At 36.0% G+C, this 15,982-nt stretch overlaps 1 protein-coding gene across 1 annotated transcript; it reads left to right on the top strand.

The window, feature by feature from the left end:
• The first annotated feature begins 6,305 nt into the window (after positions 1–6,305).
• LOC125249323 (cytochrome c oxidase subunit 7A2, mitochondrial) lies at positions 6,306–10,851 on the top strand. Its single transcript, XM_048161596.1, has 4 exons — positions 6,306–6,457; positions 10,221–10,307; positions 10,535–10,619; positions 10,703–10,851. Exons 1-4 carry the CDS (start codon positions 6,443–6,445, stop codon positions 10,759–10,761), a joined length of 246 nt encoding a protein of 81 aa, XP_048017553.1. The 5' UTR covers positions 6,306–6,442; the 3' UTR covers positions 10,762–10,851.
• Positions 10,852–15,982: the final 5,131 nt, after the last annotated feature.

The following is a 15,982-nucleotide window of genomic DNA, read 5'->3' as shown; positions in this document are numbered from 1 at the left end:
AGGTGTATGACTCATCTATAGTCAGCAAAATAACCACTAATTTTAATACATTTTTGGGTGAACTAACCAGTGTTGGGGAAAGTTAGTTTTAAAAGTAATGCATTACAATATTGCGTTACTCCCTAAAAAGTAACTAATTGTGTTACTTAGTTACTTTTTATGAAAAGTAATGTGTTACTTTTTCTGGTCTTGCTTGTTTGTTTTTTAATAACAACAACAAAAGTTCTATTTTTGGCAAATGTTAAGGCCCTTTTCACACCAAAATTGAAATAAATAAGCCTCAAGCTGAAGGAAATGCATATTTACACCAGTAGAGGGCACAGCTCAAACAAACCTCAGCCGTGCTCCTATTTTTTACAGTCTATGGCTGTGCTGTCATTATTAAAGAATAGATTAAATCTAATCTCAAGTATTTTTTTCTTATTAGTATGGTTGAATTAGATCATTGGTCAGCAGCACAGACATTGGTTAATAAAGTGAGATTAAATACATAAAGTATATTTGCGTAATTTAATATAATTAATTATTACAGGTTTGCATAAAATTCTGAGATTGCATTTCACTGTTTCAGTTTACTGTTTCACTATTAATTTTAAGTAATACTGAATGTTTTTGTGCAAGTGAGATGAGTAAATGCATGTTCACATTTAGTCTAGAACTACAATAACCATCATGTTTACATACACAGCACAACGCCTCTGCACTTTATTTCTCTCATCATGGGGACAGGAGAGGTGTTAGTCAATAAATGTGAAAAAGTAACTTAGATATTTTGTTGTAAACTGAAATGCGTTAATTGAAAAAGTAACTCAAGTTACTTGTAATGCGTTACCCACAACACTGGAACTAACCCTTTAGCTTTCCGATTAGGCGGGTAGTTAGCAGTGTATGAGCAGGTGCGCATGCGTGGTAAAAATAAACGACGCGCACCAGACAACATGGAGGGATGCGCTTTTGAGTACAAACGTTTTTGAGGACCGTTTCACAGGGACACGTTCACTTACTGGAGTAAGATTTTTCTCCATCTCTGGTAAGATAGCAATTATGATGATAAGTGTGTTCTTTAAATATTAGGTGTGCAGCGGATCGCAGTTAATCCGTGATCCGTATTCATAAGGTCCAACGGTTCGGCACGCATGTGATTCGCGGATTAACTGCTAAATTTAACCATCAAAGAGTGAAAGTTTATCATTTGGACGTGTTTTGTCTCGCCAATTAACACATTCAAACGATTTTATAAGCGGAAGAAGAGGCGAAAATCGGGACTCGCGAGCTGTTATCTGTGCGCACAGCCTCACACCCCCGAAACGCGCGCACGCAGAGAGAGAGAGAGAGAGCGCTCACGGAATTAATTCCTCTTTCGCGTTTCCTCAGAGGTGTAAAAAGTACTCAAAAATGTTACTCAAGTGAAAGTACAAGTACTGAGTGAAAATTTTACTCAAAAGTAAAAGTATCTGGCCAGAATCATACTTGAGTAAAAGTAAAAAAGTACTACATTAAAATTGTACTTGAGTATTAAAAAAGTAAAAGTAACAGCAAGAATGAAAACTAGAGATTCTTGTTTAAGCTTTTAATCTCTAAAAACATGAAGTGAATGAACCACATACAAGGTTTTATCCTGCTTTAGAACTGTTTGTGTTTAATTGTATTTAATTATCAAACTATAAGACTACTACCTAATGCCAGTATGCAACATGCTACTCAAAGTTGCAAAACCTCGGATTTAACTTGAGCAGAAGCTGATTTTCAAAATTGTGAGTGTCAGGCCTAGCTCTTTTGGGGCTAAAAATCAATCTTGCAATGCCTGAAACACTGGTGTCTGAAACACAGGCCAGATATCCATCCAACTCTTTGCTGGCTTCATGTGTTGTCTGTTTCAAAGAAGCGGAAAAAATCTTCATCATCAGATGAACTGTTGGCAATGGGTGCTCTTGATTCTGTGGCTGATTTTTGACTTCCTCCATTTTCTTCCACTGACTGTTATTCAGTGGGTACGGAAAGTACTCAGACCCCCTTAAATTTTTCACTCTTTGTTATATTGCAGCTATTTGCTAAAATCATTTAAGTTCATTTTTTTCCCTCATTAATGTACACACAGCACCCCATATTGACAGAAAAACATAGAATTGTTGTCATTTTTGCAGATTCATTAAAAAAGAAAAACTGAAATATCACATGGTCCTAAGTATTCAGATCCTTAGCTCAGTATTTAGTAGAAGCACCCTTTTGATCCAATACAGCCATGAGTCTTTTTGGGAAAGATGCAACAAGTTTTTCACACCTGGACTTGGGGATCCTCTGCCATTCCTGCTTGCAGATCCTCTCCAGTTCTGTCAGGTTGGATGGTAAACGTTGGTGGACAGCCATTTTTAGGTCTCTCCAGAGATGCTCAATTGGGTTTAAGTCAGGGCTCTGGCTGGGCCATTCAAGAACAGTCACGGTGTTGTTGTGAAGCCACTCCTTCGTTATTTTAGCTGTGTGCTTAGGGTCATTGTCTTGTTGGAAGGTAAACCTTTGGCCCAGTCTGAGGTCCTGAGCACTCTGGAGAAGGTTTTCGTCCAGGATATCCCTGTACTTGGCCGCATTCATCTTTCCCTCGATTGCATCCAGTCGTCCTGTCCCTGCAGCTGAAAAACACCCCCACAGATGATGCTGCCACCACCATGCTTCACTGTTGGGACTGTATTGGACAGGTGATGAGCAGTGCCTGGTTTTCTCCACACATACCGCTTAGAATTAAGGCCAAAAAGTTCTATCTTGGTCTCATCAGACCAGAGAATCTTATTTCTCACCATCTTGGAGTCCTTCAGGTGTTTTTTAGCAAACTCCATGCAGGCTTTCATGTGTCTTGCACTGAGGAGAGGCTTCCGTCAGGCCACTCTGCCATAAAGCCCCGACTGGTGGAGGGCTGCAGTGATGGTTGACTTTCTACAACTTTCTCCCATCTCCCGACTGCATCTCTGAAGCTCAGCAACAGTGATCTTTGGGTTCTTCTTTACCTTGCTCATCAAGGCTCTTCTCCCCCGATAGCTCAGTTTGGCTGGACGGCCAGCTCTAGGAAGGGTTCTGGTCGTCCCAAACGTCTTCTATTTAAGGATTATGGAGGCCACTGTGCTCTTAGGAACCTTAAGTGCAGTAGAAATTTTTTTGTAACCTTGGCCAGATCTGTGCCTTGCCACAATTCTGTCTCTGAGCTCTTCAGGCACTTCCTTTGACCTCATGATTCTCATTTGCTCTGACATGCACTGTGAGCTGTAAGGTGTTATATATGTGGCTTTCCTAATCAAGTCCAATCAGTATAATCAAACACAGCTGGACTCAAATGAAGGTGTAGAACCATCTCAAGGATGATCAGAAGAAATGGACAGCACCTGAGTTAAATATATGAGTGTCACAGCAAAGGGTCTGAATACTTAGGACCATGTGATATTTCGTTTTTTTTTTTTTTAATAAATCTGCAAAAATGTCAACAATTATGTGTTTTTCTGTCAATATGGGGTGCTGTGTGTACATTGAGGAAAAAAATGAACTTAAATGATTTTAGCAAATGGCTGCAATATAACAAAGACTGAAAAATTTAAGGGGGTCTGAATACTTTCCGTACCCACTGTAATTTCCAGATCAACAAAGAGTATAGAACCCAAGAGGCGACACTCTGATACTTTTTAGGCAACAGTCACTAGATGGCGCTCCGGTAGCACGGCCGCCATTATGGGGTGAAAATATTAACTGGACCATTGAATCCTTCACATCTTACGCACCCAAAATTGGTGAATTTCACTGCCAAATCAGAGGCGCAATAGAACAGTTTTTTAAATTAAGTCACCAGTAAATTGTATGGCTCCTACAGTAAATGTTGTATTGTCTTATATACGTTTTATTTTACCAGTTGTGGAATCCAACCATTCATCCATCTGAGGTAACGTAGTTAGCCTATAATTAATTAATTTAAGATCATCATGTTTGCAGTGAACAATATATTTCAGACCTAGTGGAGTAATAATAATAATATCTAGATCTGAATTGAAATAAGCTATATTGTACGTTTTAATGGATCACGCTACAAACATAATGATCTTATGATCTGCTGTGTCCATTATCGCATAATTCCCACTTTTGGACACTTTTGCTTCAATGGACATTAGACAACACTGCAAAATCAAGCTGTTATATTCATATATTTATTGTCCAACATTCTCAATTTTTCTGATGCATGTCATAATTTAATTTCATATGTCGGTATTAATTCAGTGTTTATAAGTCTAATACTAATACTAGATCTTTTAAAGAGTTTTAACCCAAACTGACTGAGAGCAAAAGGTTTTGTGAAAAAGTTTTTTTTTTTTTTTTTTTTTTTTAACAAAGCAGCTGATATTGCCATAGAAACTAGTGGACTGCCAAGTCGCCTTCACCCCAAAATGGCGGAAATGCAAGGCCGCTGCTGCCGCAGGTGTTGCAATGGAACATTCTGTTGAGTGTCGCTTCTTGTTAGTGTATATTCTTTGAGGTCAAGGTGCTGTGTATTGTGGTAATTGATGCAACATGACGTCACTTCCAAAGGACCAATGAACATGTCTGACCAATTTCATGGGATGTGAAAATGAATCTCATTGAATAAATAACCTTTAAATTAAACTGGTCATCAGCACAGTTCAATTGGTTTGGTAATAGCAAAAGAAAATAGAATGAAGTGATCTCCAAAAAATAAGTACTTTTTGACTGTAAATAAAATTGTAAGGAGTAAAAAGTACTCTTTTTTTCTCAAAAAATGTAATCAAGTAAAAAGTATTGATTTTTAAATGTACTCATGTAAAGTAAAAATACCCAAAAATAATACTTAAGTACAGTAATCAAGTAAAATTACTCAAGTACTTTACACCTCTGCGTTTACTTGCACTTGAACGGACACATACACACAAAATTATGTCAAAATACCTGTCTCAGCAAGCATTCTCTCGGTTATGTCATAAGTGAACAGTTGAGAAAGAAACCGGATGTGTGTCAGTTATTCGGTCTGTGCTTTCCTTCTTAAAGTGACAGCAGCCTAATATTCTTGCTGTTGTCTGTCATTAAAGGGTTAGTTCACCCAAAAATGAAAATTATGTCACTAATGACTCACCCTCATGTCGTTCCAAACCCGTAAGACCTCCGTTCATCTTCGGAACACAGTTTAAGATATTTTAGATTTAGTCGAGAGCTTTCTGTTCATCCATATGTACGGTGCACTGTCCATGTCCAGAAAGGTAATAAAAACATCATCAAAGTAGTCCATGTGACATCAGTGGGTTAGTTAGAATTTTTTGAAGCATCTAAAATACATTTTGGTCCAAAAATAACAAAAACTATGACTTTATTCAGCATTGTATTCTCTTCCGGGTCTGTTGTCAATCCGGGTTCACGACTCCGCAGTGATGCTGCTGACGTGTTATCCGGTGCGCCCGAGCTTCATTTACAGTCTGAGGGAGATGCACGCTGTATTTAAGCTATTCTACATTGTTTGTATTTTGGTATTGCTATATTTTTTTTAAATGGTGCGTAAGTGTGCATGTCACGGATGTCCTAATCGCCAAAAACAACGACGTAAAAGTGCATTACCAACGCCGACAGATGAAAGGATTCAATGGAATCAATTCAATGGAATCAGTTCAATGGAATCAATTCAATGGAAAGGATTCCGGAAGAGAAGACAATGCTGAATAAAGTCGTAGTTTGTTATTTTTGGACCAAAATGTATTTTCAATGCTTCAAAAAATTCTAACTAACCCACTGATGTCACATGGACTACTTTGATGATGTTTTTATTACCTTTCTGCACATGGACAGTCTACCGTACATACATTTTCAATGGAGGGACAGAAAGCTCTCGGACTAAATCTAAAATATCTTAAGCCGTATTCCGAAGATGAACGGAGGTCTTACAGGTTTGGAACGACATGAGGGTGAGTCATTAATGACATAGTTTTCATTTTTGGGTGAACTAACCCTTTAATGTTAGTAAAAAAAAAAAAAAAAAAAAAAAAAAAATTATCATCATCTACCATGTTTGAGAGAAAACAAGATAGGGAAGAGAGTAGTCAGGAGGAGAGTGATGAGGACAGCTTTTAGGATGTGAGTACCAAGCAAGATCTCCAGGTTCTCCCTTGAGAACCAGACCAAAAAAGTTATGTGCACCCCTGTGTATGACCTTTTTGGATAGGCTATATTTGTAACAAATTATAGTTTAAGTTTTTTAACATGTTTTGTAAACAGGAAAAAATGACTACTACTATTTCTGCAGTTCAGTGTTGTATGTATTGAATCAGCTGGTTGCTTGGCTGTTCAGGGTTGTCTTTCCCCACCTGACCGTACTTGGCTCCGGTTCAAAAACTGCAATATGTGTGTGTCCTTGTAAGGGCCCCGACTAGAGAAGAATCAACAAGCTTAACAGAGAGCAGCGTCGGACATGAGGCATTTACTGGTAAATACACTGCTGTTTTTCGTTATTTCTCTATGGTTAGCAACCCAACAGCTGTAGAAGTGTGATCAGGAAGAATCTACTCCTAAAATACTTGTGAAACAGGAACTGTGCCACAGAACGATACTCAGACCATCGTACTGCAGGCATTGTTTGGGAAACTAGTTATTAGATGGTAGTCTTATTTTTGATATGAAAAAAATTCGTAATTTTGTTGTTGTGAAGATTGAAACTTTGGCATTTTTGGTGGCTGTTGAATGACTGATAGTTGTAAATGACCTCTAAACAAAAGACTCATTTAAAGGTCACCTGATACTGTAGCGCACTTTATGAACTAACATCGGTTTGTCCTTTTATTCCAAGCTGTTTGATTGTGCAAACAAATCTTTTTTCTTTTTTTACTAATCAAAGTAAAAAAATCAAACTAATAAAATTCTAGTACTATACATGGCATTAAAGTGATCAGAAGTTTGCTTGTAAACTTTTTGTCTTCATTTTCTGCTTTAAACGTGTCCTCATATGAAGCGGACACAACTGTTTTTTACATGAACAGTCAGGAGGTCATTTCACCATTAGCCTCTCCACATTTAGCATGCCTACATGCAGACAAACACACGCTGGTGGAAAGTGAAGTAAAAAGGGGTGGGACATTCTCACGCCAACCCATCAGTGCGTATTACACTCTGATTGGTTTGTTCCAGGTGCTGGTGAGCAGTAATTGGCTAAAACCACAACACATAACTGCGCCACATGAACTGAGCTGACCTTCAGAACCATAAAATGTTACATTCCTTTCACATGTTTCATTCTTGACGTACTTAAAATATGTTACTAACATATCAAAAGGTTTAGTTCTCTGAACAAGCATGTGCTTGTCTGAGTACAGAGTGCCTGAGATAAGCAAAATATTAAAATTCGGAAACCTCAACAGATATTTGTTTGAACCTTGTCTTAATCTAATAAGAAATAGTCATAAATAAAAAATATTTAACTCTTTCCCTGCCAGTATTTTTATTTTTAAAGTTGCCAGTTAGTGCCAACATTTTTGCTCATTTTTACAAAAAAAAATAAATAATCATGAGAATATTTCCTCCAGAATATTTGTTGCATGAATATATATCAAAAGAAAAAAAAAATCTAGCTTCATGCATTCTTTTTTATCAACACTTGAATGTTGGTAAGTTTCATATAAAAACAAAAAGCTGAGAAAATCGTGTTTTTGTCATAGACTGCATCCGGATCAGATTCGGAACGATGATCAAAACATAAGATGGAGTAGATCAAGTCTATTAAAGGATTATTTCACTTTCAAATTAAAAATTTCCTGATAATTTACTCACCCCCATGTCATCCAAGATGTCCATGTCCTTCTTTCTTCAGTCGAAAAGAAATTAAGGTTTTTGATGAAAACATGCCAGGATTTTTCTCCTTATAGTGGACTTCAATGGCCTCCAAACGGTTGAACGTCAAAATTACAGTTTCAGTGCAGCTTCAAAAAGTTCTACACGATCCCAGACGAGGAATAAGAGTCTTATCTAGAGAAACCATCTCTCATTTTCTGAAAAAAAAAAATTAAATTATATACATTTTAACAAAGGTGTAAAGTACTTTAGTAAATGTAATTAGTTACTGTACTCAAGTATCTTTTTGGCTACTTTGTAGTTGTACTGAGTATCAAAGATATTGGCAACTTTTACTCTCTACTTGACTACATTTTTGAACAAGTAAATGTAATTTTCACTCCACTACATTTGTGATGAGTAATGCAATTACACATTAAATTTTTCATGGCAGCTAACTTTTTCTGCAGCAGTTTGTTTCTGATATAAAGAAGCAATATTGCCATCTAAGGGCATTGAAGGTTGACTATATCTTGTGCATTTTGCCTTTACTCACACAGACTTGTCAGCAAAGCTACTTTATGTGAATGTGAGTGCATTAGCAGGTAGTTGCTGTTCGCAGATGTTTGATTTATTAGATGAGGAAATGACTGCAGCAGGTGATGAGGCTCAAACCAGCATGTACAGTAGACTTTGACTATTTAATTCTACTTAACATTGTTTTATTGATCCACTAAGACTGTTTTGAAGGATATTGGTTTATTTATGACCTTTCTGTGCACTTGAGCTCAACTGAGACTTGAGAGTTTGTAGACGTTTAAGAGGCTGTTGTGTCGACCTTGATTTATTGTAACATTGAGATGTTCAGTTTTATTTTGATTTTAAAAAATATGAACTTGATTTCTCATCTTACAAATCAATTGTTTCTTATTTTCACTGGCATGTCTCTCAGGACTAGTGCATCTCTGAGCCTCCATTCAGCATGAGTAAAATACTTAAGTACTGTTAAAATCAGATACTTTAAGACTTTTACTCAAGTCGTGTTGGAATTGGTTACTTGTAACTTGTAGTGGAGTCATTTTCGGTGCAAGGTATCAGTACTTTTACTTAAGTATGGTTTTCAGGTACTCTTTACACCTCTGCGTTTTAACCATAAATGCTCACTACTAAGTGTCTTACTGCCCTCCTCAGGTCAAAGTTTGAACTAACTGTTATATACTTGTACTAACATATTGTATATGACAATTTAGTTCAAACTTTGACCTGAGGAGGGCAGTAATAGACTTCTAATAGAGAATTCTAATAGAGAAGAAGAAGAGAGCTAGTTCAAGATGAGCATTTATGGTTAAAATGTGTAAAATGTTTTTTTTTTTGTTTTTTTTTAGAAAATTACCGATCGTTTCAATAAATAAGACCCTTATTCCTCGTCTGGTATCGTTTAAAGCCCTTTGAAGCTGCACTGAAACTGTAATTTTGAACTTCAACTGTTTGAAGGCCATTGAAATCCACTATAGGAAATTTTAATTTGAAAGTGAACTAATCCTTTAACACCCCCAAAGCTTACACAGTCCTATACCTCATCCTGGGTCGACATTTCATTCAGTAACATAAGGCGGTTTTGATTTATGCTGTTTATAATAAATGCACATGTTGGTTTACATGTGCGTAAGCAATGCTCTAATCACGTGTTTCTGCTTCTTTTTCGCTTGTTTTTGGATTTGGAGAAATTCTGTATTCTTTCAGAAGATGCGTAATAGCACCCCCTACGTATAACAGTGAAAATATGGATTGCCGGAAAATTCTGAGAATGGCAGGGAAGTGTTGTCATAAATGACGGAAAATTCCACCAATTTCGGGGAAAGAGAAACTGTCCCCATAAAAAAAAATTGCATTACTTGAATAGAAAATAAAAGGTTATTTTTTTGAAATGCTATTACGATTTCTGATGTAAATTACTATTATTATTTTGGTCCCACCTTATATTAGGTATATGTACAAGATAAGCACATTACATAAAATGATTAATTTAAGATAGTAGTTAAAGACACTTAATATAAAGTGGAACCATTATTTCACTGTAAAAATTATTTTTTGATGTTGTAACTAGATTATAGAAGTAAGTTTTACAAGAAAATACTTTTACAGTTTTTCTACTTCAAAATGTCATGTTTATTTCAATGTGTTACTTGTCATTTCATTGCAATTGTTTGTGAAATTTACTAGCAATTTCTGAGCGAAATGTGCTTCTGCACCAAATTCTTTCAGTGTACATTATCTGGGATTTTGGGATGTTAAAAATAAAACTGTCCATTTCAGATTGACTGAAGACAATTGAAAATACTTTAATGTCTCACATCCTTAAAGTGTAATGAGACTGTGCTGAGGTCTGTTGGTCCTTTGAGTTTATTTCTCCTTCACTCTTTCAGAGTCTTCCACGTCTAGCCTCCCGGGCGTTTAGCACAACAGTCCGGCAAATGAAAAACAAGGTGCCGGATAAACAGAAGGTTTTCCTGGTAAATGAATTTCAGACTGACGTCATGTCAAAAATACACTCCGACAAAATTTTAATCAGTTTAGAAGGAATGTGCACTGACTTACATTTGCACAGAGATGGAGATGAATCCAATAATATCTGAAGAAACAAACATGTCCACTGCAAACATATTTTTGTCTTCTGTATGACTAAAAGTCCTCTCAATTAATACAAATGTTTTGTCAAATGTTTTATCTACATTTCCAGGAGGATAATGGTCTGCCTGTACACATTAAAGGAGGCACTACCGACGTCCTTCTCTACCGTTTGACCATGACCATCACATTAGCAGGTACAAAACCTTACTTATTTTGGTTTATATAAAGTGCATACAGTATTAAAACAAGTCTTCTTTTTCTTTGTGATTCTGTTTAGGCACTGGCTTTTCCCTTTACTGGTTGCTGTTGGCCAGTATGCCAAAGAGTAAAGCATAACTTTCAACTTTGAAGCTGAATGATGCTGTACAAATCCATTTCATTTCAAATACCTTGAACAATAAAACACATATATGAAAGATGAATGTATTAAATCCTACAAATGGGTCTCTATCATTGAGTGGTGTTTGGTCACTACAATACACAGTACCGTACAAATGTTTTTTCAAAAGTGCTCAGCAAGGCTGCATTTATTTGATCAAAAATACAGTAAAAACAGTAATATTGTGAAATATTATTACAATTAAAAACTAATTTCTGTGAATTTTCAGCATCATTACTCCAGTCTTTATTGTTATATGATCCTTCAGGAATCATTCTAATATGCTGATTTGCAGCTTAAGAAACATTATTATTATCAATGTTGAAAACAGTTGTGCTGATTAATATTTTGGTCCCACTTTATATTAAGTGTCTTTAACTATTATGTACTAACATTTAAATGAATCATTTGATACAATGCACTTATATAGAAATGTTTTTACATTGTACTTATATTATTATAATTACCTGCATGTATTTATATCTGCAATACATTTCTGTACATATATTACATATATAATTACATTTTAACCCACCCATACCACCAAACCTGTCCCTAACCTTACCCGTATCCAACCTCAATAGCAGCAAAAGTGTTTTGTAATAACAACATGAACACAATAAGTACATTGAACTTATTTTTTATGTGAATACATAATGAAGTCACCCAATATAAAGATGGACCAATATTTTTGTGAAAATTGATACTAATATATATATAGAAAATTGATACTATAATTTTGATACTAATACTAATTGATTCTTTTCAGAATTCTTTAATGAATAGAATGTAAAAATATGTTTTTTGCAGAGGTGTAAAGTACTTGAGTAATTTTACTTGATTACTGTACTTAAGTATTATTTTTGGGGATTTTTACTTTTACTTGATTACATTTTTTGAGAAAAAAAGAGTACTTTTTACTCCTTACAATTTTATTTACAGTCAAAAAGTACTTATTTTTTGGAGATCACTTCATTCTATTTTCTTTTGCTATTACCAAACCAATCGAATTGCACTGATGACCAGTTTAATTTAAAGGTTATTTATTCAATGAGATTCATTTTCACATCCCATGAAATTGGTTAGACATGTTCATTGGTCCTTTGGAAGTGATGTCATGTCACATCAATTACCACAATGCACAGCACCTTGACCTCAAAGAATATACACTAACAAGAAGCGACACTCAACAGAATGTTCCATTGCAACACCTGCGCCAGCAGCGGCCTTGCATTTCCGCCATTTTGGGGTGAAGGCGACTTGGCAGTCCACTAGTTTCTATGGCAATATCAGCTGCTTTGTTAAAAAAAAAAAAAAAAAAAAAAAACTTTTTCACAAAAACTTTTTGCTCTCAGTCAGTTTGGGTTAAAACTCTTTAAAAGATCTAGTATTAGTATTAGACTTATAAACACTGAATTAATACCGACATATGAAATTAAATTATGACATGCATCAGAAAAATTGGGAATGTTGGACAATAAATCTATGAATATAACAGCTTGATTTTGCAGTGTTGTCTAATTTCCATTGAAGCAAAAGTGGGAATTATGCGATAATGGACACAGCAGATCATAAGATCATTATGTTTGTAGCGTGATCCATTAAAACATACAAAATAGCTTATTTCAGTTCAGATCTAGATATTATTATTATTACTCCACTAGGTCTGAAATATATTGTTCGCTGCAAACATGATGATCTTAAATTAATTAATTATTAATTTACTATTAATAAATGTGTAAGTTTCATAAAATGAAAATGCTCAATAAAGTAGGCTAACTACATTACCTCAGATGGATGAATGGTTGGATTCCACAACTGGTAAAATAAAACGTATATAAGACAATACAACATTTACTGTAGGAGCTATACAATTTACTGGTGACTTAATTTAAAAAACTGTTCTACTGTGCTTCTGATTTGGCAGTGAAATTCACCGATTTTGGGTGCATAAGATGTGAAGGATTCAATGGTCCAGTTAGTATTTTCACCCCATAATGGTGGCCGCGCTACCGGAGCGCCATCTGGTGATTTTGCCTAAAAAGTATCAGAGTGTCGCCTCTTGGGTTCTATACTCTTTGTTGATCTGGAAATTACAGTGGGTACGGAAAGTATTCAGACCCCCTTAAATTTTTCACTCTTTGTTATATTGCAGCCATTTGCTAAAATCATTAAAGTTCATTTTTTTCCTCATTAATGTACACACAGCACCCCATATTGACAGAAAAACACAGAATTGTTGACATTTTTGCAGATTTATTAAAAAAGAAAAACTGAAATATCACATGGTCCTAAGTATTCAGACTCTTTGCTGTGACACTCATATATTTAACTCAGGTGCTGTCCATTTCTTCTGATCATCCTTGAGATGGTTCTACACCTTCATTTGAGTCCAGCTGTGTTTGATTATACTGATTGGACTTGATTAGGAAAGGTACACACCTGTCTATATAAGACCTTACAGCTCACAGTGCATGTCAGAGCAAATGAGAATCATGAGGTCAAAGGAACTGCCTGAAGAGCTCAGAGACAGAATTGTGGCAAGGCACAGATCTGGCCAAGGTTGCAAAAAAATTGAGCACAGCGGCCTCCATAATCCTTAAATAGAAGACGTTTGGGACAACCAGAACCCTTCCTAGAGCTGGCCGTCCAGCCAAACTGAGCTATCGGGGGAGAAGAGCCTTGATGAGCAAGGTAAAGAAGAACCCAAAGATCACTGTGGCTGAGTTCCAGAGATGCAGTCAGGAGATGGGAGAAAGTTGTAGAAAGTCAACCATCACTGCAGCCCTCCACCAGTCGGGGCTTTATGGCAGAGTGGCCCGACAGAAGCCTCTCCTCAGTGCAAGACACATGAAAGCCTGCATGGAGTTTGCTAAAAAACACCTGAAGGACTCCAAGATGGTGAGAAATAAGATTCTCTGGTCTGATGAGACCAAGATAGAACTTTTTGGCCTTAATTCTAAGCGGTATGTGTGGAGAAAACCAGGCACTGCTCATCACCTGTCCAATACGGTCCCAACAGTGAAGCATGGTGGTGGCAGCATCATGCTGTGGGGGGGTTTCAGCTGCAGGGACAGGACGACTGGATGCAATCGAAGGAAAGATGAATGCGGCCAAGTACAGGGATATCCTGGACGAAAACCTTCTCCAGAGTGCTCAGGACCTCAGACTGGGCCAAAGGTTTACCTTCCAACAAGACAATGACCCTAAGCACACAGCTAAAATAACGAAGGAGTGGCTTCACAACAACTCGGTGACTGTTCTTGAATGGCCCAGCCAGAGCCCTGACTTAAACCCAATTGAGCATCTCTGGAGAGACCTAAAAATGGCTGTGCACCAACGTTTACCATCCAACCTGACAGAACTGGAGAGGATCTGCAAGGAGGAATGGCAGAGGATCCCCAAATCCAGGTGTGAAAAACTTGTTGCATCTTTCCCAAAAAGACTCATGGCTGTATTGGATCAAAAGGGTGCTTCTACTAAATACTGAGCAGAGGGTCTGAATACTTAGGACCATGTGATATTTCAGTTTTTCTTTTTTAATGAATCTGCAAAAATGTCAACAATTCTGTGTGTACATTAATGAGGGAAAAAAATGAACTTAAATGATTTTAGCAAATGGCTGCAATATAACAAAGAGTGAAAAATTTAAGGGGGTCTGAATACTTTCCGTACCCACTGAATAACAGTCAGTGGAAGAAAATGGAGGAAGTCAAAAATCAGCCACAGAATCAAGAGCACCCATTGCCAACAGTTCATCTGATGATGAAGATTTTTTCCACTTCTTTGAAACAGACAACACATGAAGCCAGCAAAGAGTTGGATGGATATCTGGCCTGTGTTTCAGACACCTGTGTTTCAGGCATTGCAGGATTGATTTTTAGCCCCAAAAGAGCTAGGCTTGACACTCACAATTTTGAAAATCAGCTTCTGCTTAAGTTAAATCCGAGGTTTTGCAACTTTGAGTAGCATGTTGCATACTGGCATTAGGTAGTAGTCTTATAGTTTGATAATTAAATACAATTAAACACAAACAGTTCTAAAGCAGGATAAAACCTTGTATGTGGTTCATTCACTTCATGTTTTTAGAGATTAAAAGCTTAAACAAGAATCTCTAGTTTTCATTCTTGCTGTTACTTTTACTTTTTTAATACTCAAGTACAATTTTAATGTAGTACTTTTTTACTTTTACTCGAGTATGATTCTGGACAGATACTTTTACTTTTAATTGAGTAAAATTTTCACTCAGTACTTGTACTTTCACTTGAGTAACATTTTTGAGTACTTTTTACACCTCTGTTTTTTTGTAACATTATAAATGCTTTACTGTCAGTTTTGATCAACTGAATGAGTCCTTGCTCAATAAAAGTATTAATTTCTTTCAAAAACCTCAAACTTTTGAACAGTAGTGTATCACTGACATGAATCAACAATACACACTTGGCACCACCTACTGTCCACAGCAAAACATGGCTGAACTTTTAACTTTACTTGTGTTCAGATATATAAAAAAAAAAAAAAAATTTGTTCCATAACCTAACATTTCAAAATGAATTTCAGTCATAAAAACTGCTCACTTCTTAAATAGTTTTTAAAAGCTTCTGTCCAAAAATATATCAAACAATACTTTGAATTTTATGCAAATTGCTTTAATATCATTCTTAAAAGTCAGTTACATTTAATACAAAGATGAAAAAAGCCCTTTTTAACTGGCTTTGGCACAGCATGCATAAGTGCAGTAAGGTGAGGTAGCCCTGTAGCATTGAAAGAATTAAGACATATTTTGAGATTTTGTATACCAGGAAAAAAAAATCCAGTTTTTATCATTATTCAGGATGAAGTCACAGAGAATTTTTTAAAAATGCATAAAAGCATCATTCCACCATGAATCAAAAGAACTGAGATGAAAGCGTTTGCATCTAATAAACCTTCAAACTTGTGAAATCTTACCTTAAGATCAGCAATCCTTCACACACACACAAAAACACACATGGTGATGTGTGGCAATTTAACACTGAGAATTATGAATGTTATTATGAACTCTGTCCCCTGCAGGAAAACATGATAGTTATAATTATATAGCAAAATTAACTAATCAATTCAGTAAATCTAATTTTTTAAAGCTGCAGAATGCAAATATAAACTACCATTCAAAAGTTTGCAATCACTAACGTGTAA

The sequence above is a fragment of the Megalobrama amblycephala genome, linkage group LG16 (assembly GCF_018812025.1).
Source record: "Megalobrama amblycephala isolate DHTTF-2021 linkage group LG16, ASM1881202v1, whole genome shotgun sequence".
In the NCBI taxonomy this organism is placed as follows: domain Eukaryota; kingdom Metazoa; phylum Chordata; class Actinopteri; order Cypriniformes; family Xenocyprididae; genus Megalobrama; species Megalobrama amblycephala.
The sequence above is the reverse complement of the archived record's forward strand: the minus strand, read 5'-3'. Positions and strand labels throughout refer to the sequence as shown.

What these genes read in the sequence shown, in the direction of transcription:
- LOC125249323 (XM_048161596.1), top strand. An exon ending in ATAAACAGAAGGTTTTCCTG is followed by an intron (nt 10,308 to 10,534) that starts GTAAATGAATTT and finishes CTACATTTCCAG; the next exon opens with GAGGATAATGGTCTGCCTGT. An exon ending in CATGACCATCACATTAGCAG is followed by an intron (nt 10,620 to 10,702) that starts GTACAAAACCTT and finishes GATTCTGTTTAG; the next exon opens with GCACTGGCTTTTCCCTTTAC.